The 27434-nt window shown below is 41.0% G+C and overlaps 1 protein-coding gene across 2 annotated transcripts in view; it reads right to left on the reverse strand.

Annotated features, from left to right (window-relative positions):
* The window catches only part of CARS2 (cysteinyl-tRNA synthetase 2, mitochondrial), a 204340-nt gene that overhangs the window by 26001 nt on the left and 150905 nt on the right, over positions 1 to 27434 (reverse strand). For both annotated transcript variants that reach the window (XM_073614504.1, XM_073614503.1), the window contains exons 6-8: positions 12017 to 12100; positions 8378 to 8507; positions 7318 to 7451 (exon numbers count right to left, since the gene is read on the reverse strand). In XM_073614504.1, coding sequence (XP_073470605.1) covers positions 7318 to 7451; positions 8378 to 8507; positions 12017 to 12100 — 348 coding nt within the window. The remainder of the gene's footprint in view (positions 1 to 7317; positions 7452 to 8377; positions 8508 to 12016; positions 12101 to 27434) is intronic.

Consider the following 27434-nt stretch of genomic DNA (forward strand, 5'->3'; position numbering starts at 1 on the left):
ATCATGGATGTATGAGCCCTTAGACCAGAAATTGGCTGCTTCTGTTTAACCAGATATGATATTCTATTACAACACAGTGACACAGATGACAGGGACAACTGAACTGCTGTCTTCAGAAATGAGTAAACTTCAAAAACAATAGGCAAGTACGCTATATCATACATGAAAGGGGCAACTAAAAGGATGTCTTTTTTTTTTATACTCAAAAGTTGTTAAACAGACCTGCTGGGACTTGACAAAAAATAACACTGACTAAATCAGTTACATTACAATTACAAGTACATTTTAACCACTTTAAGACCAAACTTTTTCTGGCACTTTTTGTTTACAACTTTAAATCAGTATTTTTTTAGCTAAAAAATTACTCATAACCCCAAACATTATACATTTTTTTTAGCAGAGACCCTAGGTGATACAATGGCAACCGTTACAATTTTTTTGAAAAATAATACACTTTACTGAATTAAATAAAAAAACACCATAGTTACACCAATTTTTTCATATAATGTGAAAGATGATGTTACCTTGAGTAAATAGATACCCAACATGTCATGCTTTAAAAATGCGCACGCTTGTGGAATGACGACAAACTATGGTACATAAAAATCTCCATAGGCAACGTTTTAAACGCCTTTACAGGTTACCTGTTTAGAGTTACAGATGAGGTCTAGCGCTTGCGGCGATACCTTATGAGTGTGGTTCGAATACCATTTACATATGCGTTCGCTTCTGCATGCGAGCACAGAGGGATGGGGGCACTTTAAATATGTTCTTTTATTATTATTTATTTGATTTTTACACTGTTCGTTTTTTTTTTTTTTTTAATCACTTTTATTCCTATTACAAGGAAGGTAAACATCCCTTATAATAGAAAGAAGGATGACAGGACCTCTTTATGAAGAGATCTGGGGTCAAAAAGACCCCAAATCTCTTCTTTACCTTTAAAAGCAAAAGATCAACAATCATTAAAAAAAAAAAAAAAAAAAAAAAACCTTGACCTTTCGCTTACATTTTTTTTTTCCCTCCAGCCTGGACCGGAAAAGACGTCATGACGTCGCTCCGGTCCTCCAAGGCCATAGAGTTGATCAAAGAGCGTTAACTCCTTTATCTCCTATAGGAGCAATAAGCGCGAGATGCACCGGCAAGCAGCAGGAGAGGATGTCCCCCTCCCACCGCTTGGACCGATTTCACAAGAAAGCCGGCCATCTGCTAAAAAAAAAACGGTACTGGGGTTATGACTGATATCTTCAGCCATAAACCCGGTAAACCACTTGCAAACCGCAATGTATACATATGTATTGCGGTCGGCAAGTGGTTAAAAATGCATGTGTTTTTGGAAAGATGCAAAGGTTTAAAACTGGCAGGGACTGTTAACATGTTTGGGTATAACTTGTGTTATATTGCATATTTTTGCCACAGGCAAAGGCAAGGACAGTAAAAAATTAACCAACTTATGTGTAGACTGTTCAGATCACCTTGCTGCATTAAAGTACACTCTTTTCTGCAGTAACACATGTTAGTAGGCCTAAATAAATACATTAATGTACACGGAGGAGCATTAAAGTGACACTAAACCATCTCCTTAATCTCCAAATATCATCCATTACTTAATGGACCAGTAATCTATTTTGAGTTAAGAAAACATACTTGAAAATAAACAGTATATATACAGTTAGGGAAACAAGTATTTGATCCCCTGCTGATTTTGTATGTTTGTCCACTGAAAGAAATGGTCAGTTTATAATTTTAATGATAGGTTTATTTTAACAGTGAGAGACAGAACACCAAAAATATCCAGAAAAACGCATTTCAAAAAAGTTATAAATTGATTTGCATTTTAATGAGTGAGATAAGCATTTGACCCCTTCACAAAACATGACTTAGTACTTGGTGGCAAAACCCTTGTTGGCAATCGGAGGACAGACGTTTCTTGTAGTTGGCCAGCAGGCTTGCAAAAATCTCAGGAGGGATTTTGTACCAACTCCTCTTTGCAGATCCTCTCCAAGTCATTAAGGTTTCGAGGCTGACATTTAGGAACTCGAACCTTCAGCTCCCTCCACATATTTTCTATGGGATTAGCCACTTCACCCGTGGAAGGGTTTACCCACTTCCTGACCAGGCCATTTTTTGGGATACGGCACTGCGTTACTTTAACTGACAATTGCGCAGTTGTGTGATGCTGTACCCAAACTAAATTTTCTTCTCCACAAATAGAGCTTTCTATTATACACCAGCGGTGTATACACCGCTCCTACAGCGCCCCTGTCCATTGAAATCAATGGGCAGCGGCGCTTTGCAGGTGCTTTTAACCCTTTTTCGGCTGTTAGTGGGGGTTAAAAGTTCCCTGCTAGGGGCCGAAAAAGGCCACAAAAACGATGGTAAAGCACTGCTAAAAATAGCGGCACTTTACCGCCGACACCCACCAACACCCCAGTGTGAAAGTAGCCTAATTGTAGTGAAATTCAGAGTATGGCTGCTGCAGTTCCCTACTTCTTTACCTTATACAACCATTTGAATGGAATTATGCTTCACAGCTCCACCATTATAATTATCTAAAGGGAGTGGAGGCAGGAATCACGTCAAGTACATATTTTGTTGATTTTTTTAGCCTGTCTATATAATACTAAACAGTTACTTCTGAGTTACTTCCTCCTACTGCTTTTTTATAGCTATATTGTACATTTGAAATATAAAAGGGCTGATGCCAAGTTACAACAAAGAAGTGGAAATGTCTAACAATTTTATTATAGAGGATTATAGGCATGTTCAAATTATTATATAACTTAGAGGCTAGTAAAGCTTATAGTTTTGTACTTATAAGCCAACAGGCAACTTTAAATAGCATAAAAAACATCAACTTCTGTTGACAACCAAAAGACAAACTCAATAATAACAGATACAAGCTGCAATTCTGAAGGTGCACTGGCTACACCTAGTTAATAAGGTTATTCCATCTACATGCATAGCAATGTGGCCAATTCACCAATGATACTGGCAAAAAGAAATGTATATCTTTTTGTAGTTCTATTATAGTCCACACAAACAAAATATTCTACATCTCCCTCTAGTAGTGTGTCTAATGTCTAGCCTGCAAAATTAAATAGATTTTCAAACATAGATGCCATTTTTATCTTTAGAGTGTGAATTCACCCTGTAACAAAAAAATAATTAATGCACAGGTTTTTGCGCATTGTGCAAGGTCAGGCTCCTGCACACACTCCCTCTAGCTTTCTGCCTGTACCTTTGTATGGACTTGTAGTTTATGCATTCAAAGATCCCTGGGATTGAATTATGCAGCTGTTTGGATGGAGTATTTTATAATCAGCACAACCATGCTGATTATAAAATGTGACAGCAGCTGTGGGGGGAGAGGAATTCCGGCCAACCTGTGTCGATACTACCAGGGTCGCAAAGGTTGCACTTGCGACTGGGCCCTGTTGTACCGCCACTGTGGACCACCGACAGCCAAATGGTGGTCGAGTTTGGGCGGGCATAGGGGCAGAGCGGGCGTGCGGTGACATCTGTAGAAAGGAGGAAGGTAGGTCAGTATGAAGAGCTGCACACTCCAGACACAGGCCTAGACAGGACATCTCGCCCTCAGAACTCCATCACCAGGAGGTCGAAGTCTCCACTGCTGGCGCCATTTTGTTGAAGTCTGCCCATATACACAGAGTAGAGTTAGTCTTCAGTTAGTCTTCAACAATATGGCACCCAAAGCCACAAATATGGGACAAATGTTATTTGTCTTGCAGCGTCTCACCAAACTGGGCACAAGAGATGATAAGTTACACTAAACGGGTGGGTGATATGAAGAAGGGGAGTGGGATCACCGGGAGGAGAAGAGAAGCGAATGATGGATTAAAGCCAAGGTCTGTGTGACTGAGCCTACCCTGCATCCAAGCAATGGAGAAGGGGAGGTCAGTGTGACAGCTCCAGCAAGGCCACACAGTCTATGGGGGGTTACTGTGGTCACCAGAGTCCCCCCTTCACATCATCCCCTTTACATCAAAGTCTGTGGGATTCCCCTTTACAGTGCAAGGGGGAACTCTGCAGATCCTGATGTAAAGGGGAACTCTGCAGACCCTGATGTAAAGGGGAGGGGGGAGGCCCTTCATGGTTTCTTGCACCAGGGCCCTGAAGGTTCTAGTTACGCCTCTGCCGCCTGCCATCACAGGGCAGATGAGTATAACATGTTTATTAAAAAAAAAAAATGCTTAGAATCACTAAGGTTTAATTTGCAAAGTGAATGTTCACACAGTTTAGTACATAACTGACCCTGTGTTCACATAACCATCACATGCAGTAACAAAAAAAATCCAATGATTGGGTTACTCAAAGTGAACATAGCTTAACTTTATTTGCTAAGCTCAGTGAACATGCGCACACTGCATTCTGGTGTGAATGAGCCATTAAAGTGGTGTAAAAAATTAAAAGTCAGCAGCTACAAATACTGTGGGGGAGGAGACAGATAAGTGGAAGTTCCACTTTTGGGTGGAACTCCGCTTTAAGGTTGTCTTTTTAATCTATACAAAGGTCGGTCATTTGTGCCTAAGCTCCATTTGAGCTAAACTATATTGCCAAAGATATTGGGACGCCTGCCTTTACACGCACATGAACTTTAATGGCTTTCCAGTCTTAGTCTGTAGGGTTCAATATTGAGTCGGCACACTGCAGCTATAACAGCTTCAACTCTTCTGGCAAGGCTGTCCATAAGTTTTAGGACTGTGTCTATGGGAATGTTTGACCATTTTTCCAGAAGCACATTTGTGAGGTCAGGCACTGATGTAGACGAGAAGGCCTGGCTCGCAGTCTCCTCTCTAATTCATCCCAAAGGTGTTCTATCGGTTTGAGGTCAGGACTCTGTGCAGGCTGCTGGTCATGTTCTTCCATCCCAAACTTGCTCATCCATGTCTTTATGGACCTTGCTTTGTGCACTGGTCCAAATCATTTGGTATGGGGGATTACGATGCGGGTTGTTTTTCAGGGGTTGGACTTGGCCCCTTAGTGTCAGTGAAGGGAACTCTTAAGGTGTCAGCATACCAAGACTTTTTTAGGAGAATTCATGCTCCCAACTTTGTGGGAACAGTTTGGAGATGGCCCCTTCCTGTTCCAACATATCTGCACACCAGTGCACAAACAATGTCCATAAAGACACGGATGAACGAATTTGAGGTTGAGAAACTTGACTGGACTGCACAGAGTCCTGACCTCAACCAGATAGAACACATTTGGGATGAATTAGAGCAGAGACTGCGAGCCAAGCCTTCTCATCCAACATCAGTACCTGACCTCACAAATGCGCTTCTGGAAGAATGGTCAAACATTCCCATAGATACACTCCTATACCTTGTGGACAGCCTTTCCAGAAGAGTTGAAGCGGTTATAGCTGCAAAGGGTGGGCCAACACAATATTGAACCCTACAGACTAAGACTGGGATGCTATTAATGTTCATGTGCGTGTAAAGGCAGGCAGCCCAATACTTTTGGCAATATAGTGTATGTTCCATTAACCTCAGGTACACTGGAAATCAATAGGTAATGCAAGTAAAAATAATAAATCTGGCATGGAATGTGGCAGCCAAGATGGACTGAGAACTAAACAGAAGTACAGTGCCTTTCAAAAGTATTAACCCCCCTTGGCATTTTTCGTGCCTTGTTGCCTCACAACCTGGAATTAACATGGATTGTTTGAGGATTTGTATCATATAATTTACAGAACATGCCCACAACTTTGAAGATGTTTTTTTTTTATTGTGAAGCAAACAACAAATATGACAAAATAACAGAAAAAGTCAATGGGCATAACTATTCACCCCCCCTAAAGTCACTATTTTTTAGAGCCAACTTTTGCAGCTATCACAGCTCCAAGTCGCTTTGGATAAGTCTCTATGAGCTTGCCACATCTTACCACTAGGATTTTTGCCCATTCATCCTTGCAAAACTGCTCCAACACCTTAAAGTTGGATGGTTTGCGCTTGTGAACAGCAATCTTTAAGTCTGACCACAGATTTTCTATTGGATTGAGGTCTGGGCTTTGACTAGGCCATTCCAATTCATTTACATGTTTCCCCTTAAACCACTTAAGTGTTGCTTTAGCAGTGTGTTTGGGGTCATTGTCCTGCTGGAAGGTGAACCTCCGCCCTAGCCTCAAATCACACACAGAGTGGTACAGGCTTTGCTCAAGAATATACCTGTATTTAGCACTATCCATCTTTCCCTCAACTCTGACCAGTTTTCCAGTCCCGACTGCTGAAAAACATCCCCACAGCATGATGCTGCCACCACCATGTTTCACCATGGATGGTGTTCTTTGGGTGGTGCGATGCGTTGGGTTTGCACCAGAGTTTTCTTTGATGGCCAAAAAGTTCAATTTTAGTCTCATCAGACCAGAGCACCTTCCTCCATACATTTGGAGCGTCTCCCACATGCCTTTTCGCAAACTCAAAACGTGCCATTTTGTTTTCTGCTGAAAGTAATGGCTTTCTTCTGGTCAATTTGCCATAAAGCCCAACTCTATGGAGCGTACGGCTTATTGTCATCCTATGTACAGATACTCCAGTCTCTGCTGTGGAACTCTGCAGCTTCTCCAGGGTTAACTTAGGTCTCTGTGCTGCCTCTCTGATTAATGCCCTCCTTGCCTGGTCCGTGAGTTTTGGTGTGCGGCCGTCTCTTGGCAGGTTTGCTGTTGTGCCATGTTCTTTCCATTTGGATATGATAGAGTTGATGGTGCTCCTAGGGATCATCAAAGATTTGGATATTTTTTTATAACCTAACCCTGACTTGTACTTCTCAACAACATTGTCCCTTACCTGTTTGGAGAGTTCCTTGGTCTTCATGGCAGTGATTATTTAGTGGTGCCTCTTGCTTAGGTGTTGCAGCCTCTGCGGCCTTTCAAAAAGGTGTGTATATGTAAATGACAGATCATGTGACACTTAGATTGCACACAGGTGGACATCATTTCACTAATTATGTGACTTCTGAAGGTAATTGGTTACACCAGAGCTTTTTATGGGCTTTATAACAAAGGGGATGAATACATATGCACATGCCAATTATCAGTTTTTTATTTCTGAAAAAAAGTTTTATGTATATATTTTTCTAATTTTACTTCACCAACTTAGACTATTGTGTTCTGATCATCACATCAGATAAAAAAAAATTAAACTAAAGGCTGTAATGTAACAAAATAGGTAAAAAGCCAAGGGGGTGAATACTTTTGCAAAGCACTGTAGATCATGCCCCACTGCCTTCCATATTGAGGCCACTTTGAGAATGAACACAAACATTTATCTTTACTTATTCTGTCAGGATACATACCACTATGAAGAAAATAGTTTCCCCACCGTTCACACTGGTGATAGGCCTCACACTGAGCAATCTCATTTTCATGATGAGGAAAGGCTAGATCAATCCCACCAGTGTGAATGTCAAGCTGTTTCCCAAACACAGAACTGTAAGGGAAAAAGAAAGTACCGCCATAAACAAGTATACTTCACTGTACATTACCTAAAAGAGATTTTACAGCTACTTTAGAAGCCAAATGGTCATCAATAGCTGATGACTGCTTGCATTTTAAAGGCATGGTAAAACTATACAGGTACTCTTCTTCTACTGTGCTCCAGCACTGCATGTGCAAATAATTGTTTTCACAGGTATTCAGGCCCTCAATATATTTACATATTGATTCCAAATGTCCTCTCCTGCTCCTTACACATAAAACATGGATAGCAGTTTTCATCAGACTGCCCATAAAAAACATTGTATTTGACATAAAATGGTCTATATGCAATGCGTTTCTACTTACATAACTCAAGATTTGTTACAATCGTGTTTACATGTGTTCAAGGTAGAGCAAACCAGTTTAATGCATTTTGTTATTTCCAAATAACACTGCATATCATCAATGTAACATTTTGATAAAATACCTGGATCAATGTTTAAAGCTAAAAAAGGTTTCCAGTTACTGGTAGCTATTACTGGTACTACTTGTAACATCCCTATTTTTCTAAATTTGGACAGCCCACCATAAGCAAAAACAAGACATTCAAATAAAGGTAAACCAATGGGTATTACTGCTAGATTCAGGAGTTCCTGGCTGCTAACTAGTAAAATTGGATCAATATTTCTCTAATGAATACAATAATAAGGTATTGAGACATTCCTAATTCAATAGAATCGTTTTCAGCCCTGGAGCAAGGAACTAATCCTTCCCCCTGTACATTACTCCTCTATTTACTAAGAGAATAAAACCCCATGGGAACCTAAAACTCAACACTCATGTTTATCATTGCAGAAAACAAAAAAGGCAAAATAAAGTTTTCTTGCATTTGCTACCGGGTCTTTTATTCAGCTGATATGCACTTCTACAACTATGTACCTTGCAACTGTGGAACATTCAATGTGCCAACCAGGTCTTCCTTTTCCCCATGGAGAAACCCAGAAAGGCTCTTCGGGTTTAGCAGACTTCCATAATGCAAAATCTCTAGGAGACCTCTTGTCGCTTTCAGCTGTCAGCAACATAAGAGTTGAGAAATTCAAAATTATCAGAGTAGTAATGTAACCAAATATCTTTAACAGCCTATTAACTGATGAAGCTAAGCTCAGTTGGCTGACCTGCAGGAGAGTATTGAGCTGGATGAGTGGCACAAAATAGCCCAGGAGGCCACGAAATCCATCATAAATACTTCATTAATAAAAGCAAATTTCAAAGTCTTAATGGGATGGTATATGGTCCCTGCAAGACTGGTGACCTTTATACCCGAGACATCCCCTCAATGTTTTCGTGGTTGTGGACAACAGGGGACGATGTACCACATATGGTGGCAGTGCCCCAAGGTGGGACGCTACTGGACCAGAGTGTACAATTTTGTGTACACCCTCACCCAGGTAAACCTTATTAAATCCCCAAGCAGCTAAAATTACAATAGCAAAATCATGGAAATCGGCGGTGGTGCCATTTGACCAGCTTAAACACAAACTCTCTAGGACCATGCTTAACGAATGAATGACGGCAGCTTTAAATGATAATATGCAACGGTTTGAAAAGATATGGAGTCCCTGGATCAAGTATTTAATGGGAGACTCTAGGACTATATTGGTGTAGGGGGTCGGTGGGGGCGGAAGTCGGGGTCACCTTCTAAATTTCCAACTCTAATTCTTCCTTCCTTCTTAAACTACCTCTCTTTGGGTACAACTATCCTATTTGTTACCCCTAATTGGGCTGTCAAAATAATGTGGGTCATCTTGCCGAAATCTAAAAATGTTAATTTAGCCTAGACACAGACCCCACTAGAAAAACACGAATGTAGTAGCAATAATAATATAAATTACATCTCAGATGGTAATATGTCAGCACCATATCATAGAAAGTTTATATTTGCCTTAAAGTGTGGTGTTGCAAATACCACTACGAAATTGTTTACATATTTTGTACTTTTGTTTTACTATGGAAAATGTGAAAACTTGAAATAAAAACCATTGAAACAAAGCTAAGGTCAGTTGATCAATACCTTCAAATGTAAAATGATGTAGTATGTTCACAAACCAAAGTCTGGCTAACAATGTCCAATTATGATTTTGGCAGAATAAATAGAATGAAGTCAATGCAAACCTGTGTAAGGCAGCCTTTAAAATGGCATGCATTCACTAGGAGAAGCCATAGACCAGGGGGGGGCTTAACCTTTTAAAGAGCGAGGGCCACTTAAAGTCGAAGTCGATGCTAAAACTAAAATCCCTGCATCTATAGCCACCAGCATTCTAACACTAACCTATCTAGCCCTATAAAGAAAAAAAAAAATCGCTATACATACCTTTTCTGCAGGTGATCCAACCCAATCCCACGCTGAGCTGTCAGCCGTGGCTTCGCTGTGGAGGCAGGTTCAGAGGACAACAGAAGCCCCATAGTAAGTATGTCATTTCCCATTAATTTCACAGCCATTGTCGGCCATGTCCTCTGCAGAGCTTCTGCTGCTGGAGATCAGGTCGGATCGTCTTTAGAAAAGGTATGTATACTGATTTTTTTTCTTTACGGGGCTAGATAGGTTAGTGTTAGATTGTGGGTGGCTATATATGCAGGGATTTTAGTTTTAGCATGGACTTCCACTATAAGTGATTTGGTAACCAGTCACGGGCCATATATGCTGTCCCCACCGCCCCTCCTGTGTAAAACAGAATATGACAGGGAGGATGCACTGACCCCCCGGAGCATAGTGTGGGGTCGCCATTATGACCCCTGACGTACACCAGTGGTTATGGGTGTGTGGTAAAAACACATCTCAAATGTGGGTTTTTACAATCTCCCAAACTGCAATTGTAAATAAGCCCTCACTGTCCTGAGCCCCCCTATAAGGCTACTTTCACACTGACACGCTGCAGTTTACCCGCACCGCCCGTGCAGAGCAGTGCACCTGCAGTTTTCCTGAGGGTTAGCTGCACTGAGCCATAGACTTCTATTATGTCTTGAAGGTGTGGTGCACTTTCTGAAAGCACACAAAAACTCCTGCATTTAGGAGTGCACCAAGCCCACAGGATATAACAGAAGTCTATGGCTCAGTGCAGCTAACCCTGCAGGAAAGCCGCAGGTGCACTGCGCTGCACCTGTGGATCAGTATGAAAGCAGCCAAATGACCCTTGCTAATATGCTCAGTGCAAAACTGTGATGTTTAATAAACTAACCTTTTTGTCTTTTAGCTTCTGCTGGCATCACTAGGCTGTTATAAAGGTTACTGTCCCAGGCGGAGTGATACAAAATGCACTTTGCCCTAGCTGGACAGTAGCCAGTGCTACAAAGGAAGCATCGGCTTATGTGGCTCCTGCTTCTCCGGCAGCCACTTGCTTCCTCCAGCACCATCTTCTCTGATGCTCTGGGATGGCAGGTCAGCAACCTGCAGTTTGGGTTTGCTGACCCCCTATCCCAGAGCATGAGGTCACGGGCCACTGTTTGAGCATCCCTGCCATAGAGAATGACTACAAAGATGGCCGTCAGCTGATGCACGTGCATGGTGAATCCCACTGAGGCTGCTAGAAGCATGGTGCCAACTCTGGGCCGTATAAACTTCCTGGACGTTGGAGTTAGGTGCCTCCACTGACATTTTGGTTACGGATGGACTGGTGGAACCCACCTTATTTATACAAAGGCCCACTTATTCTTTTGAAGTTGTGTAAGGGTAAACATCTTAAGTTATGCAGGCCCTACTTTCATCAATTTTTTTATTGTATATCTCCTCTCTGGGTCTCCACATACAAAAAACTAGCATGTTTCATCAGACTGGCCATAAAAGGCATTCTTTAGCATCTTTCATTTGATATATGGAAGGTTTTTAGAAATACACATTGTACATATAGCACTCATATTTGTATGTTATTATTATTATACAGAAGTTATATAGCGCCAACAGTTTGTGCAGCGCTTAAAGCGGAGTTCCACCCATTTAAAAGTCAGCAGCTACAAAAAAGTGTAGCTGCTGACTACTAATAAATCGGACACTTACCTGTCCCATGGTCCAGTGATGCGGGCAAACGAAGCCCCGCTCCTCTCCCCCTCCTCTCTGCGGCGCCGGCATTGTAACTGTGGGCGCCCGGCCCTGGCTTCACAGCCGGGCATGCACTGCACAAGCGCAAGCTGTGAATGGCTGGGCTATCTTCTGGGACCTGTGACGTGTCCCAGAAGATTGAAGGGAGGGAGGGGGGAGAGTTTGATCTTCCTTTTGGCTCCGTGGAGCCCCGGGAGGAAGTGGGAGCTGGATGCCTCTAAAAAGAGAGGGTATCCGCCCCCCCCCCCCCAAAAAAAAATGACATGCCAACTGTGGCATGTCAGGGGGTCACCGTCACTTAAAGTGGAAGTTCCATTTTTGGGTGGAACTCCGCTTTAACAAAATGAAGGCAGACATTACAGTTACAATACAATTTGGTACAAGAGGAATAGCTAGTGTGTATATCTGTGCAAGGTAGCCCAGCACATTTCATAAAGAATACAAGAACTATACTATAGTATGTTTATGTACTACTAACAAATTACCTGGTTCAGAGTTTAAATCTGAAAAAGTACCAATAAACTTCCCATATCTTTCTCCAACAGACTGGACATCGAAGTAAACATTTCCTGAAAACACAGAAAAGTAACAAGGCATACTATTAGACATTAAGGTACCATGCTGGTATTAGATTAGCTCTTTGCGAAGATACCCTCAGCTTTGGTGGGACTTCTCTGAACACTATATCAAGTCTAGCTGTGCAGTCATGGCTGATGAGATAAATACTCCAGGACATAGACTTTCTTTTCTTCACTAATAAGATCCACAAAATGGATTGACACGTACAGTGTGCAGTCAATCAGATAAGAAAATCCTAGTGCTCAGCCAATATTTCAGTTTTAGCCAATTAGACTGTTTCTTTGGTGCCTGGTTTCGATATCTGAGTCTTCTCTAATCCGCCACCAAAGAATATGGAATTTATTTAATGCAGATATTTTGCCCTTACAAAGCAGGGAACAGATTTCCGAGCAAATATATAACAAAGAACAAATGACGCAGCAGTTTTATCAACCTAGCAATTGTAACTGTCAGAAATATTGGTAAGAAGTGGAAAAAACATGGAATTGTTAGTGTCAAGATAAGATCTAAAACAGTAACACAGCTGCATTAAATTGGTCATATCTTAAAGTATATCTCTTAGATGACCATATATGACCTACTGAAACATTACCTGTCACTCCCATAGCAAATTTGTCACCATAATTTTAGCGCAGCAGGGATATTCTGACTGTCTGTGCAGCAGGTTTTTATCCATGGAAAACATGCTGGACATATTTGTGCATACAGTAGCAAGATAAAGTATGTGAACCCCTTGAAATTAACTGGTCTTCTGAAGTAATTTGCCATAAAATGTGATCTGATCCTCATCTAAGTCACAACAATAGACAAACACAATGTCCTTAAGCTGATTACACCCCAAAGTTCTAATTTCTCGTGTCTTTATTGAACACACTCATTAACCGCTTGCGGACCGCACCATGTTAACTTACTGCAGAAGGGCAGCCGCTCTGCACATGTACCTGATCCAGCATTTCTGGGTAGGGGGTGTGCGCCCACTGCCCCATCTGTGCTGTGATGCATTACAGCACAGGTCGGCCAGCAGGTCCTGGCTAATAATTTATGTCTGGGACCTGCTAATCAGCTTAATGAGTCACATTACAGAGCCCTGTGTTTCCCAACAACACAGGGCTCTGTACACGGATCATCGATGTGGCTTTTTTTCTCCCTGCAACGCAGGGAGAAAAAACAAGCACATATCTTAGTAAAAGCAGCACACATTACACATTGTTAGGCACACGGTTAATTCTTTGATTGCCCCTAGATGTTAACCCCTTCCCAGCCAGTGTCATTAGTACAGTGATAGTGGATAGTATTACCTCTGATCACTGTATTAGTGTCACTGGTGACGTCAGTGTCAGATTGCCTGGCACACTATCATGGTCCCACTATAGGTCGCTGATCCCTGCCATTGCTAGTATTAAAAAATTCCAGGTGTATATACACCATCATTTGTAGACACTATAATTTTCATACAAACCAATCAATATACACTTACTGGGATTTTTTTTTTTTTTTTTTTACCAAAGACACGTAGCAGAATACATTTTGGCTTAAATTTATGAAGAAATTAGATTTTTGGTATTTTTTACTGGATAGGTTTTATAGCAGAAAGTAAAAAAAAAAAAAAAATTGTCTTTTTTAAAAAATGTTCAATTTTTTTGTTTATTTAATAAAAATCCCGGTGATGATCAAATACCACCAAAAGAAAGCTCTATTTGTGTGAAAAAATTATATGAATTTCATTTGCATACAGTGTTGCAGGACCACACAATTGCCAGTTAAAGTAGAGCAACGCCGAATAGCAAAAAATGGCCTGGTCATGAAGGGGTAAAACCTTTACGTGATTAAATATTCACAGTGCTGGAGGAAAAAGTAAGGGAACCCTTGGAGTTAATAGCTGGTTGAACCTTTGGCAGCAATAACCGTATGCAAGCTGTTCAATAAGAATTTTTGACCATTCCTCTTTACAAAACTGCTTCAGGGTCAGACACATCTGTAGAATGTCTGGTGTGAACGGCTCTCTTGAGGCCATTCCACAGCATCTCTATGTGGTTAAGACCTGGTTAAGACCTGGGCTCTGTCTGGGCCACTCCAAAAGGCGCATTTTCTTTATCTGAAGCCACTAATATGACTATTAATATTTATAAGCAGTAAAAGGAGTCTATTAGAATAGTAAATCTTTTTATAGCATAAACTGCGGCTATTGTTATGGTAGAAGACAGTGAAGAAATGATTGATGAATTTGAAATAAATGAAGGGGAAAATAAAGACAACAGAAAATGTCTCCCATAAAGAAGTGACCCCTCACCTCAGGACACTAGCAAAAAACAGAGGACTCGCAGAGTTACATAGTCAGGTTGAAAAAAGACACAAGTACATCTAGTTCAATCAATAAAAAAAACAACCATACAATCCCATATACACAAACCTTCACCCACAGTTGATCCAGAGGAAGGCGAAAAAACCCCCAGCAAAGTATGATCCAATTGGCTACAGCAGGGGAAAAAAAATCCTTCCTGATCCCCCCAAGAGGCAATCGGATTTTCCCTGGATCAACTTTACCTTTAAATGTTAGTACCAAGTTAGATTATGTACATTTAGGAAATAATCCAGCCCTTTACTTAAAGCAATCTACGGAGATGAAATCTCTTTTCCTCTAGACGTAAAGAGTGCCACCTTGCTCAGAGTGGGGTAGGAATATAGGAGTATACCCAGGGGACACGTGTCCAGCAAAGCTTTTGCCATTGTCTAGTCACCTGAAGGTAGCAGCCTATAACCCAAAGTCTATAAACATCCAGCCTGTGTCCTGTATTTTACAAAATTACCTTTGCTGTTTTTCACATGTAAATCTTGTTGGGTCTGAAAGATTACGTACCTCAAAATACAACACCTAATTTATATCCCAAAAAGTTGTCATTAAACATGTGTCTACTTCATTTGCAAGAGAAGAAAAGTTCCTCAGAAAATAATTTGGCTGTTCTCACTCCCTATACTAGATTCACTGACAGCACAACTTACAAACTACAAGGAAATGAAAGCTCCAGTAGCTAAAAACTTTTTCCTTGTTCAGTCCTACTCAGCTATGAGAAGTTCTTCGGGAAGGAATGATCATACAAAAACCAAAAAGTCTAAATATTTCAATGTTTCCTGATAGTTGGAGACATTTGACTATAGTAAAAAGTAAGCTTGTGCCACAACAAAAAGGTGCAGTTGTTTAAACATATACTCCAAAAGCAGTGTCCTTGTCACTTACTGTAAGATGAACAGACAGCAGAAACAATCTGATCTTTTGGCTGTAAACCGCCAAGCCCCTCACCCTCATATAATGGAGATGAACAATGGTAAAAATGGTTGACGTCCAGCCTGGCTGCAAACAATGGATCCCTCCATACATACAGTGGAGGAATGAATGTAGCCAACCAGGGGCAGGAAGTGTGTTTTTCACTGAATAACTATGTGCAAAGGCCCGATAGGATGTAATGGTTAAATGTATTTGTTTTAGGGTCTAATCACTTACCCATTGGGCACATAAACCCCCTTCTTAACCAGACCAATTTTCAGCTTTCGGTGCTCTCACATTTTGAATGACAATTACGCAGTCATGCAACACTGTACCCATATGAAATTTTCATCCTTTTTTCACACAAATAGAGCTTTCTTTTGTTGGTATTTAATCACAGCTGGGTTTTTTTTTTTTCGCTATAAAAGAAATAAAGACTGAAAATTCTGTAGAAAAAAATGCATTTTTCTTTGTTTCGGTTATAAAATTATGTAAATTAGTAATTCTTCTTCATATATTTTGGCCAAAATGTATACTGCTACATATTTTTGGTAAAAAATAACCCAAATTGGTGTATATTATTTGGTCTTTGTGAAAGTTATAGAGTCCACAAGCTATGGTGCCAAGCTCTGAAAATTGATCACACCTGAAGTACTGACGACCTATCTCATTTCTTGAGACCCTAACAAGCCAAGTAAAAATACCCCCCCCAATGACCCCTTTTTAGAAGGTATTTAGTAAGAGGCATGGTGAGTTTTTGAAGTTTTTAATTTTTTCCCACAATTCTTTGCAAAACCAAGATTTTTTTTTTATTTTTTTTTGTCCACAAATATTAGCAGGTTATTTTTCACACACAGCATATGCATACCACAAATTACACCCCAAAACACATTCTGCTACTCCCCCCCGAGTACGGTGATATCACATGTGTGAGACTTTTCACAGCGTGGCCACATACAGAGGCCCAACATGTAGGGAGCACCTTCAGGCGTTCTAGGAGCAGAAATTACACATCTAATTTCCTCACTACCTCTTGCACTTTGAAAGCCCTGGAGCACCAGGACAAAGGAAACGCCCCAAAAATAACCCCATTTTGGAAAGAAAACACCCCAAGATATAATCTATGAGGCATAATGAATCTTTTGAACATATCATTTTTTTCTACAAGTTTTTGGAAAATGTAGAAAGAAAATGAAAACGCATTTTTTTTTTTTTTTTACACAAAGTTGTCCATTTATACAATATTTCTAACATATAGCATGTACATAACAAAAATTACACCACAAAATAGATGCTCCTACTCCTCCTGAGTATGGTGATACCACACGTGGAAGACTTTTCTACAGCCTGGCCACATACAGAGGCCCAACATGCAGGGAGCACCATCAGGTGTTCTAGGGGCATACATTTCTCAAATATAATTTGACTACCTATTACACTTTTATGAGGCACTGTAGTGGCATGGATAAGAACTGATGTGCCGTGGATGAGCCATGGATGGGGATGGCTGAACATGGTTCAGCCATAAATGTGGATGGCCGAGTATGGATGAGATGACTGAGCATGAATAAGTATGGCTGGGTATGCCTGAGTATGGATGGGGTGGATGGGATGGCTGAGCATGGATGGATGAGTATTGCTGAGTATAGATGGCTGAGCATAGATGGATGGATAAATATATTGCAGAGTATGGATGGATGAGTATTGCTGAGTGTGGATGACTGAGCATGGATGGATGAGTATTGCCGAGTATGGATGGCTGAGCATGGATAAGTATGACAGAGGGATGGCCAAGCATGGATGATGGATGAGGCTGCAATAGGCACAGAGCAGCGCTGTGGGCACTACAGATCCAGGCACAGCGCTGCTGCAACAGATCTCTACCCTCTCACTGTACAGAGAGTGGAGAGAGGAACCAAATAATGACGCTGTTTGTTTACAAGTGATCTCTCCGTCATTTGATGGAACGATCATGTGGTAAACGGCCACTGCCAGCGGCCATTTACCGTGATCCAGCGGGCACAGATACTCCCATGTGCGCGCCCCAGGGGGCACAATTCTGGGAGGACGTCAATGTACACCCTCCCAGAGTTATCGAGCCGCGCTGTAGCCCTCATTTGGCTATAGCACGGTTGTAAAGTGGTTAAATACATTTTAAAGGATATACAGTTGTGCTCAAAAGTTTGTATACCCCGGCAGAAATTGTGAAATTTTGGCATTTATATTGAAAATATGACTAATCATGCCAAAAAACTCTTTTATTCAAGGACAGTGATCACATGAAGCCATTTATTATCACATAGTTTTTTGGCTCCTTTTAAAATCATAATAACAGAAATGACTCAAATGGCCCTGATTAAATGTTTACATACCCTGGAATGTTTGGCCTTGGTACAGACACAGAAGGTGGCACATACAGGTTAAAATGGCTATTAAAAGGTTAAATTCCCACATTTGTGGCTTTTTGAATTGCAATTAGTGTCTGTGTATAAATAGTCAATGAGTTTGTTAGCTCTCACATGGATGCACTAAGCAGGATAGATAATAAGCCATGGAGAGCAGAAAAGAACAGTCAAAAGACCTGCGTAACAAGGTAATGAAACTTTACAAAGATGGAAAAGCAGATATCCAAAGCCTTGAATTTGCCAGTCAGTACTGTTCAATCATATAATAAGAAGTGGAAAATTTGGGGATCTCTTGAAGGTCAGGTAGATCAAGAAAGATTTCAGCTGCAACTGCCACAGGAATTGTTGGGGATACAAAGAAAAACCCACAAGTAACCACAGGAGAAATACAGGCTGCTCTGGAAAAAGATGGTGTGGTTTTTTTTAACCACTTGCCTACAGGGCACTTACACCGACTTCCTGCCCAGGCCATTTTTCAGCTTTCAGCGCTGTCGCACTTTGAATGACAATTGCGCGTGATGAGGCGGCACTTATGGGCACTGATTAGGTGGCACTGATGAGGAGGCACTAATATGCTGCACTTATGGGCACTGTTAGAAGGCACTGATGGGCACTAATAGGTGGCACCGATGGGCACTAATAGGCGGCACTGGTGGACATGGATAGGCGGTACTGTTGGGCATTGATGGACAGCAGTGATGGGCATTGATGGACAGCAGTGATGGGCATTGATGGGCAGCACTGATAGGCGGGACTGATAGCCAGCACAGACTGGCATCACTAATGGGCACTGATTGCTGGCAGTGGTGGGCACTCATCGCTGGCACTGATTTGTGGCACTGGTGTCGCTATTGTAATCAGGGCACTGATGATCAGTGCCCTAATTACATGTGTAGATGTCTGCTGTGAGGAGATGCCGCTGATCGGCTCTCCTCACCACACACACTGTCAGTGTGAGGCGAGGAGCGCCGATTACCGGCATTTCCATGTTTACATGTGACCGGCTGTGATTGGACACAGCCAATCACATGGTTAAAGATTGGGGTCGCACCATGTCCCAGCAACACAGCATGGGCGCGCGAGAGCAGCCATTCTGGGATGTCGCCATATGACGGCATCCCAGAACAAGAGCCGCACCGCCCCGCCGTCATTTGACGGTGGGCGGCAACTAGTTAAGGAGCACAGTACAGTGATACTTGAACAAAAAAGAGCTGCGCGGTCAAGTTGCCAGAAAGAAGCCTTTACTGCCCAAGTTCCACAAAAAAGCCTGGTTACAATATGCCCAACACCTTGACACGCCTCATTGGGCTTTTTTGTGGTATTTGCACAGTAAAGGCTTCTTTCTGGCAGCTCAACCATGCAGCTCTTTTTTGTTCAAGTATTATTGAATTGTGCTCCTTAAAAACAACCACACCGTCTTTTTGGAGAGCAGCCTGTATTTCTCCTGAGTTTACCTGTGGGTTTTTTCTTTGTATCCTGGGCAATTCTTCCACCATTTGTGGCTGCAATCTTTCTTTGTTTACCTGACCTTGGCTTGGTATTAAAAGAGCCCTGAATTTTCCACTTCTTAATAAGGGATTAAACAGTACTGACTGGCATATTCAAGACTTTGGGTATCTTTTTATATCCTTTTCAAATCTTTATAAAGTTCCATTACTTTGTTACGCAAGTCTTTTGACTGTTCTTTTCTACCTCCTCATGGCTCATGTCTAGCCTGCTTAGGCCATACAAGTGAGAGCTAACAAAGTAAAACTAAAAAAAAAAAACTAAAAAACAAACAAACTCTTGCGAGCTACCATGTGAAAATCCAAATGATAATTAGAGATGATTAAAGGACAGCTGTTAGCATTGACCGCGTCTCATATGCTTGTGCCAAATAACAATTTATACCAATATAATGCTCTATCCAAATGTAATCAAATGATAATCGTACTAAATCCTAATATTACTGACTGCAGATAAATATTGGTGGTGAGATATTCCATGTAAAAAATCTAGTGAACAGAATAATGAAATCTTATGCAATTAAAATTGCGATCATAAACAATTAAAAATTGCAATCCTATGCGATACTCCCAATGTCAACCTGTGTAGCATACACACCTCTATATACGCATGTTGCATTCATATGCAACATAGAAATATGCAACCCTCTGCAATAAATGCGATAATTGCAGTGACAACCTGTAATTTACATAAATATATATAAAAATGCATCAATATATACAATAACTAATATAGAAATAAAGTGAACCGTGTTTAAAGTGCTCTTGTTCCAAACTAATTCATGCATTAATCTGTGTCCACAAAATCGCAAGTCCATTCATAACTAATCCATTCTTCTGGTGCTCATGGTGCAGATGATAAAACAGTAAAGTGCTTGTGTCCACGCTTGTGCTCCCCCTTTGGTGTATGCGCTCACCTTAGAGCGCGTGAGCTTGCACCTAAGCTCAGTCAAAACGCGTTTTTAAACCACCTCTGAGTTTATGGTCAGCGTTCAGATCCTTGGATGGTTACTTGCAACAATATTTATATGGAAAACAGAGGAAACTGGATAGTGTATTACCATTTTAAAAGTTTTATGTAAAATGACAATATTCCCTATATTAGGGTACTCACATTTAATAGGTGCTATGAGCGCACCAATCTGTAACAAGCCAATCAAATATAAATATAAAACGCTGTATTGGTGTGTCCTCTCCCGCTCTGCTGAAAACGGGTTACAGGAGTCCAAAACGAATTGCACTCCTGTGAACCATAGGAGAAGCACAGCCAAAACAAGCTCAGGCTGGACTTCTCCTTTAAGTTTTCCATCCAGGCATCATTGTAGTGCACCAGTCCACAAAATGAGTGATCAGTAATTTGAAGAACCCTTTTTGCTTTAACATTTATGATACAAGCGAGCTATTCCCAATACACCTACTGCAGACTTCTGAGTTTTCCCTCCTAGAGAAAGCCTGATATACCCAAGTGACAGTACTGATAAGTTTCTTTAAGCCACTTATTCAAATCATTCCTGCCAGGGAATGTTGGCCCTGAATAGAAATTCAAAAGGCAGAGAAAATTAGAGATTGAGGCAAGTTTTAGGAAACACTCTTAGGACTTGTCTTGGGGTACCTGTGGTGCCTTAAAAGGAGCTATCCACACTTCATAGGGTGTCCAACAGGTGGTGGTGCGTTGGTTCCCCTCACTGTTTTAACCCCCAAAAAGCCACAACTGCATGCATGGCACATGTTGCAGGGCAGTTGTGGTGCTGCCCCATTCAGGTGGATTGGGTCACATTTGGCAGGCAGTACTGTCAACCAAGTGCAAAAAGGAGATAATTTTTGTTGTGCCACGTTGCAGCATGTGTATACCCCTGTTTATAAAACATTTGTTGGTTGAACATCACAAGCATCCGTCCAGGCTGCACAAAATTTCCCCGTATTTTCTCTAATATAGGTCTTTCTATGACTGACAGCTCCATCTAGTGGCCAAACTGAGGTATTTTTTTTCTGAAATACCACAATCAGAAAATATACTGCATTTTGGCCACTAGATGGAGCTGACGATCATAGAAAGTCATAGCATTAGAGAAAATACTGGGGAAAATTCATGCAAATATTTTATAGACTTATTAGTGTGCTGTGGAGTTGCAGTAGATTATAGGGAATTCAAGTTTAGGCAATTGTGTGGACTTTGTGATTTTAGCACAGCTGCATTTGTTGCTACAGAGTAAATGCAGTTCATTGACCTGTTTTTTTCTGTCTGCAATTAGGTGCTTATGCAGTATGACCACTTTAAAACTAAAAAATGTGCTTAGCTGAGTTTCTACTGATGTATGTACCAACAGCCAAGCACAAACACTGTTCATCACACATTGTGTAAATTCTCTATAAGCAACATTGAAAGGCACTTGCGTATATCTACATTCCAACAATGATGCCTTGCTGATAGGATGACATCATCGGTGGGGTGGGAGACCCTGGGGAGGACACATGGGCTGAATCCTGCCTCTGCCCTGCCAAAGGTAGGACTGTGCAGGAGAGGCAGAGAGTGAAAGAGGGCACTGTGACGTTGGAAAGAAAAGGGGGTGGGTAGCATGGCTGCAAGGGCATTGTGATTGGGAGGGGGGTGGGTGATTTCTAGGGGCACTGTAATGTAAAGGGGTCACTCTGATATAACCGGGAATGCACTGTAATCATTACAGTGCCCCTTTACTGTGCAGTCCCCTACCCGTCCCAGCCCTCCTTTACAGTGCAGTCCACGTTACATTAAAGTGATATTAAAGTCTTGTTTTTGTTTTTTAAACAAACCTGTTAAACGTACCTGCTCTGTGCGGTGGTTTTGTATAGAGCAGTTCAGATCCTCCTTCTCGTGGCTCTCGCCAGCGCTCCTTGCCCCTCTCTCATGCCCAGTGCCCCCACAGCAAGCTATGGGGGCACCTGAGCTGCTGCTCTGTGTGTCCATTCAGACATGGAGCGGCAGCTTGGCCCCACCTCCAGTGAGGAGGGAGAGTCCCTGGACTTTGTGGCTCTAGTGTAACATTGCTGGATCGAGATGGGGCTCAGGTAAGTATTAGGGGGGCTGCTGCACACAGAAGGTTTTTTTATCTTAATGAATAGGATACATGAAGATAAAAAATATTCTGCCTTTAGAACCACTTTAATGTAAAGGGGACTGCACTGTAATGTAAAAGGGGGCTGTGAGGGGGACTGCACTGTAATCTAGAGGGGGGTTGTGAAGTGAAGGGGAATGGAGGACACTGTGGGACTGCTTTAAAAGGGGGAACTGCGATGTAAAGGGGGACTGTGCAGTGAAGCTGGGTTGTGGTGTGAAGGCTCTGGCAAATGAACGGCTCTGTGAATATCCCATCGCCCATAAGCCCCCATCCCCCTGGTCCCTGGAAAAAAAAGGCCACAGCAAAACCGATCTCTGGTACCAAAGAGGTTGGGGACCGCTGATTTAGTATATTTAATTTCATCATTATCAAATTGTCATACAACTGTACTGGAATTATTGTGTTAATAATAATAATTATTGCATTCATTTATTGTTCAAGAACATATTTCTAACCATAAGTTTCTGCAAATCCCCAAAATAAAGCTTAATAGGTAGAAATACTATGGTTTCACTATACAAGTCCTTCTTAACACTACCTTCTTTATTATATTACAGAACAACAATGTTCACATGGTACTGTGGTGAAAACATGCTTGGAGACCAAGAATAAAAACAGGGAAAGCATGTGTGTGTTCCCTTTAGATGAGCAATACACAGATGGTGTTGGGACAAGCTGGCTTTCTTCTCCAGATTTTGTTGCCTTTCTTGAGTGACTACATGAATGCAGTGCAGTGTCATCGAACCTCTCCAAACCCAGAAGGACCAAGCTTTTCTCAGGGCTACAGCAGAAAAATGTAAAGTAATGTTACCAGACCAACATTTTACTCTGGCCTGAATGGGCAAAGCACAGGTCCACTTAAAATGAGCCGCTTTAAATGCACAGTAATCCTTTAATGAAGCAAAATCCCTCATGCAGATGCTGCAATATGATAGAATTCATAAACATGATCTACAAAACAGACCACAGTCCTGTTAAAGACATTTAACCTAATGAATGTCATTGGAAAGTATCCCAGACTGCAGTAGATTTCCTCTAAAACAAAACACATTATCAGGTCATATTGCTAAAAAAAAAAATCCTTGACATAACCTAATATTTTACAGGCAATTTTAAACAGAACCTTCCACCATCACCTACCTGTCATTACTGTCCTGCTGTAAAAATTACAGAAAATTATCTTTCTATTATCTTAAGACTATACTGCAAGCAGCTAGCAGTCCCTGCATATATCTTCAGATGTGCCCTCACTGTCCCAGTTGTTCTAATGAATAATAATGTTGAAATATCACTATGATAGGCAGGCTTACTGACCATCAGGACACTACAAGAGTTGGGACAGTTTTCACCACTCGTAGGAGGTATCAGCATTTGAGTATCACAAAAGTCAGGGATCAAGGGGAGACATCTAGAAAGGACTGCATTTGGTCATGATGCCAGTTTTAAATAAGCTGAGAAAGAGCTGACTGTTGCATTTTCATAGTTGTACAATAACAATAAACAATAAAAAGACTATGCATCAACATGATGTAATTGTCATAAAATATTTCCCACGTATTGAAAGGTACAGTTTGTATTTTATGGTAAGCATGGTTCATAAAATCACTGTGTCATAAAGTTTTCAGTAACTAAAACCAGCATGACTGCGCCACAAACATTAGCCTGAAATATATAGTAGAATATATTGCCCTGCACCATTTACGGACTATAAAAATCTTGTGCTAGCATATTAAAAACCATGACGGCACAATGCTGCTTAACCACTTGCCTACCAAGCCAATTCTGACATTTCTGTCATACATTCTTTTGCTACAAAATGTTAGTGATAGATATAGATATAGATATATATATATATATATATATATATATATATATATATATATATATATATATAGATATATATATATATATATATATATACATATACACATACATATACACACACACACACACACACATATATACACAGTTGTGCTCAAAAGTTGGCCTGGCAGAAATTGTGAAATTTTGGCATGATCATGCCAAAAAACTGTCTTTTATTTAAGGATAGCAATCACATGAAGCCATTTATTATCACATCGTTTTTGGATCCTTTTTAAATCATAACAGAAATCATCCAAATGGCCCTGATAAAATTTTTTACATGCCCTGAAATGTTTGGCCTTGGTACAGACACAGAAAGTGGCACACACAGGTTAAAATTGCAATTAAAGGATCATTTCCCACATTTGTGGCTTTTTAAATCACAATTAGTGTCTGTGTATAAATAGTCAATGAGTTTGTTAGCTCTCACATGGATGCACTAAGCAGGCTAGACACTGAGCCACAAGGAGGTAGAAAAGAACAGTCAAAAGACCTGCGTAACAAAGATGGAAAAGTTACAGTAATGTTCAATCACTTAATAAGAAGTGGAAAATTTGGGGATCTCTTGATACCAAGCAAAGATCAGGTAGATCAGGAAAGATTTTAGCCACAATTGTCACAGGAACTGTTTGGGATACAAACACAGGTAACCTCAGGAGAAATACAGGCTGATCTGGATAGATGGTGTGGTTGTTTTTAAAGGAGCACAATACGATGATACTTGAAGAGTATGTAAAAAAGAGCTGCATGGTCAAAAGCCTGGTTACAATATGCTCAACAACACCTTGAACTCATTTGCTTTTTTTTTTGGTTTGGCGCAGTAAAGGCTTCCTTCTGGCAGCTCAACCATGCAGCTCTTTTTTGTTCAAGTATCCTTGAATTGTGCTCCTTAAAAACAACCACACTGTCTTTTTGGAGAGCACCTGTATTTCTCCTGAGGTTACCTGTGGGGTTTTTCTTTGTATCCAGATTACAATTCTTCCTGCCAGTTGTGGCTAAAATCTTTCTTGGTTTACCTGACCTTGGCTTGGTATCAAAAGAGTTAAATGGAGAGTTAGGTGTGGCGCTGTTCTAGGGTGCAATAATTGCATGCCCCTGTGTGAACAATTTGTGTGTCCCTATATTCTACTCCCAATGTAATTTATGAAAATAAAAAACATCAAATTGGTAAACGTGTTTAAAGTGTCAAGTGCTTGGTGCATACACTGGTGTGTACAAGTGCTGACAACACACATATGCAAACATGGATGAATGTGCTGTGATCATATAAAGTCCATTCTTCAAAGCACAAAATTAAAGCTAAAAAGTGTCAGGTGCTCTTCAAAACACACATACTGTGATTATATATATTCCATTAATTATTCCAGATAATCAAAAAATATAAAAATAAAGTGACAAGTGCTCTTCAAATCCGTGAAGTCTCCACATACAGTCAGGTCCATAAATATTGGGACATCGACACAATTCTAATCTTTTTGGCTCTATACACCACCACACCACAATGGATTTGAAATGAAATGAACAAGAAGTGCTTTAACTGCAGACTTTCAGCTTTAATTTGAGGGTATTTACATCTAAATCAGGTGAACGGTGTAGGAATTACAACAGTTTGTATATGTGCCTCCCACTTTTTAAGGGACCAAAAGTAATGGGACAGATTAACAATCATCCATCAAACCTTCACTTTTTAATACTTGGTTGCAAATCCTTTGCAGTCAATTACAGCCTGAAGTCTGGAACGCATAGACATCACCAGACGCTGGGTTTCATCCCTGGTGATGCTCTGCCAGGCCTCTACTGCAACTGTCTTCAGTTCCTGCTTGTTCTTGGGGCATTTTCCCTTCAGTTTTGTCTTCAGCAAGTGAAATGCATGCTCAATGGGATTCAGGTCAGGTGATTGACTTGGCCATTGCATAACATTCCACTTCTTTCCTTTAAAAAACTCTTTGGCTGCTTAAGCAGTATCCTTCGGGTCATTGTCCATCTGCACTGTGAAGCGCCGTCCAATGAGTTCTGAAGCATTTTGCTGAATATGAGCAGATAATATTGCCCGAAACACTTCAGAATGCATCCTGCTGCTTTTGTCAGCAGTCACATCATCAATAAATACAAGAGAACCAGTTCCATTGGCAGCCATACATGCCCATGCCAGTTCCTTTCCTTCTCCATACTCTTCTCTTCCCATCACTTTGGTACAAGTTGATCTTGGTCTCATCTGTCCATAGGATGTTGTTCCAGAAGGCTTTTTTTAGATCTGGCCTTCCTGTTTTTGAGGCTCTCCAAACCCTCTGTATTCATTCTGGTGAAGTCTTCTCTTGATTGTTGACTTTGACACACATACACCTACCGCCTTGAGATTGTTCTTGATCTGGCCAACTGTTGTGAAGGGTGTTTTCTTCACCATGGAAAGAATTCTTCGGTCATCCACCACAGTTGTTTTCCATGGTCTCCCGGGTCTTTTGGTGTTGCTGAGCTCACCGATGCGTTCTTTCTTTTTAAGGATGTTCCAAACAGGGACTGATGGGTTTGTTTTGTTTTTTCAGCCTAATGATGGCTTGCTTCACTGATAGTGACAGCTCTTTGGATCTCATATTGGGAGTTGACAGCAACAGATTCCAAATGCAAATAGCACATTTGAAATGAACTCTGGACCTTTTATCTGCTCCTTGTAAATGGGATAATGAAGGAATAACACACACCTGGCCATGGAACAGCTGAGTAGGGCTGGGGAAAAAATCGATTTAAATCTTGAATCGAGTTGAGAGGTCAAATCGATTCAAAATTTAAGCAAATCAATTTTTTGATTTTTTTTTTTCACCGCACCGCTCCCGAGGAGCTGCGGGCAAGGAGTTTTTAGGTGAGGCCGCGGCTTCGGCCTAGTCCGCGAGGCCGGACGCCGCGGACTAGGCCGAAGCCGCGGCCTCGCATAAAAGCTCATGCCCGCAGAGCCTCAGGACCGGCATGGAATCGTGAATCGAGTTTTTTTTTTTTTTTTAAGAGAATCCAAGATTTTTTTTTTTTTTTAAGAAAATCTCCCAGCCCTACAGCTGAGCAGTCAATTGTCCCATTACTTTTGGTCCCTTAAAAAGTGGGAGGCACATATACATACTGTTGTAATTCCTACACTGTTCACCTTATTTGGATGTAAATACCCTCAAATTAAAGCTGAAAGTCTGCAGTTAAAGCACATCTTG

Source organism: Aquarana catesbeiana, linkage group LG02, assembly GCF_042186555.1.
Source record: "Aquarana catesbeiana isolate 2022-GZ linkage group LG02, ASM4218655v1, whole genome shotgun sequence".
Classification (NCBI taxonomy): Eukaryota; Metazoa; Chordata; class Amphibia; order Anura; family Ranidae; genus Aquarana; species Aquarana catesbeiana.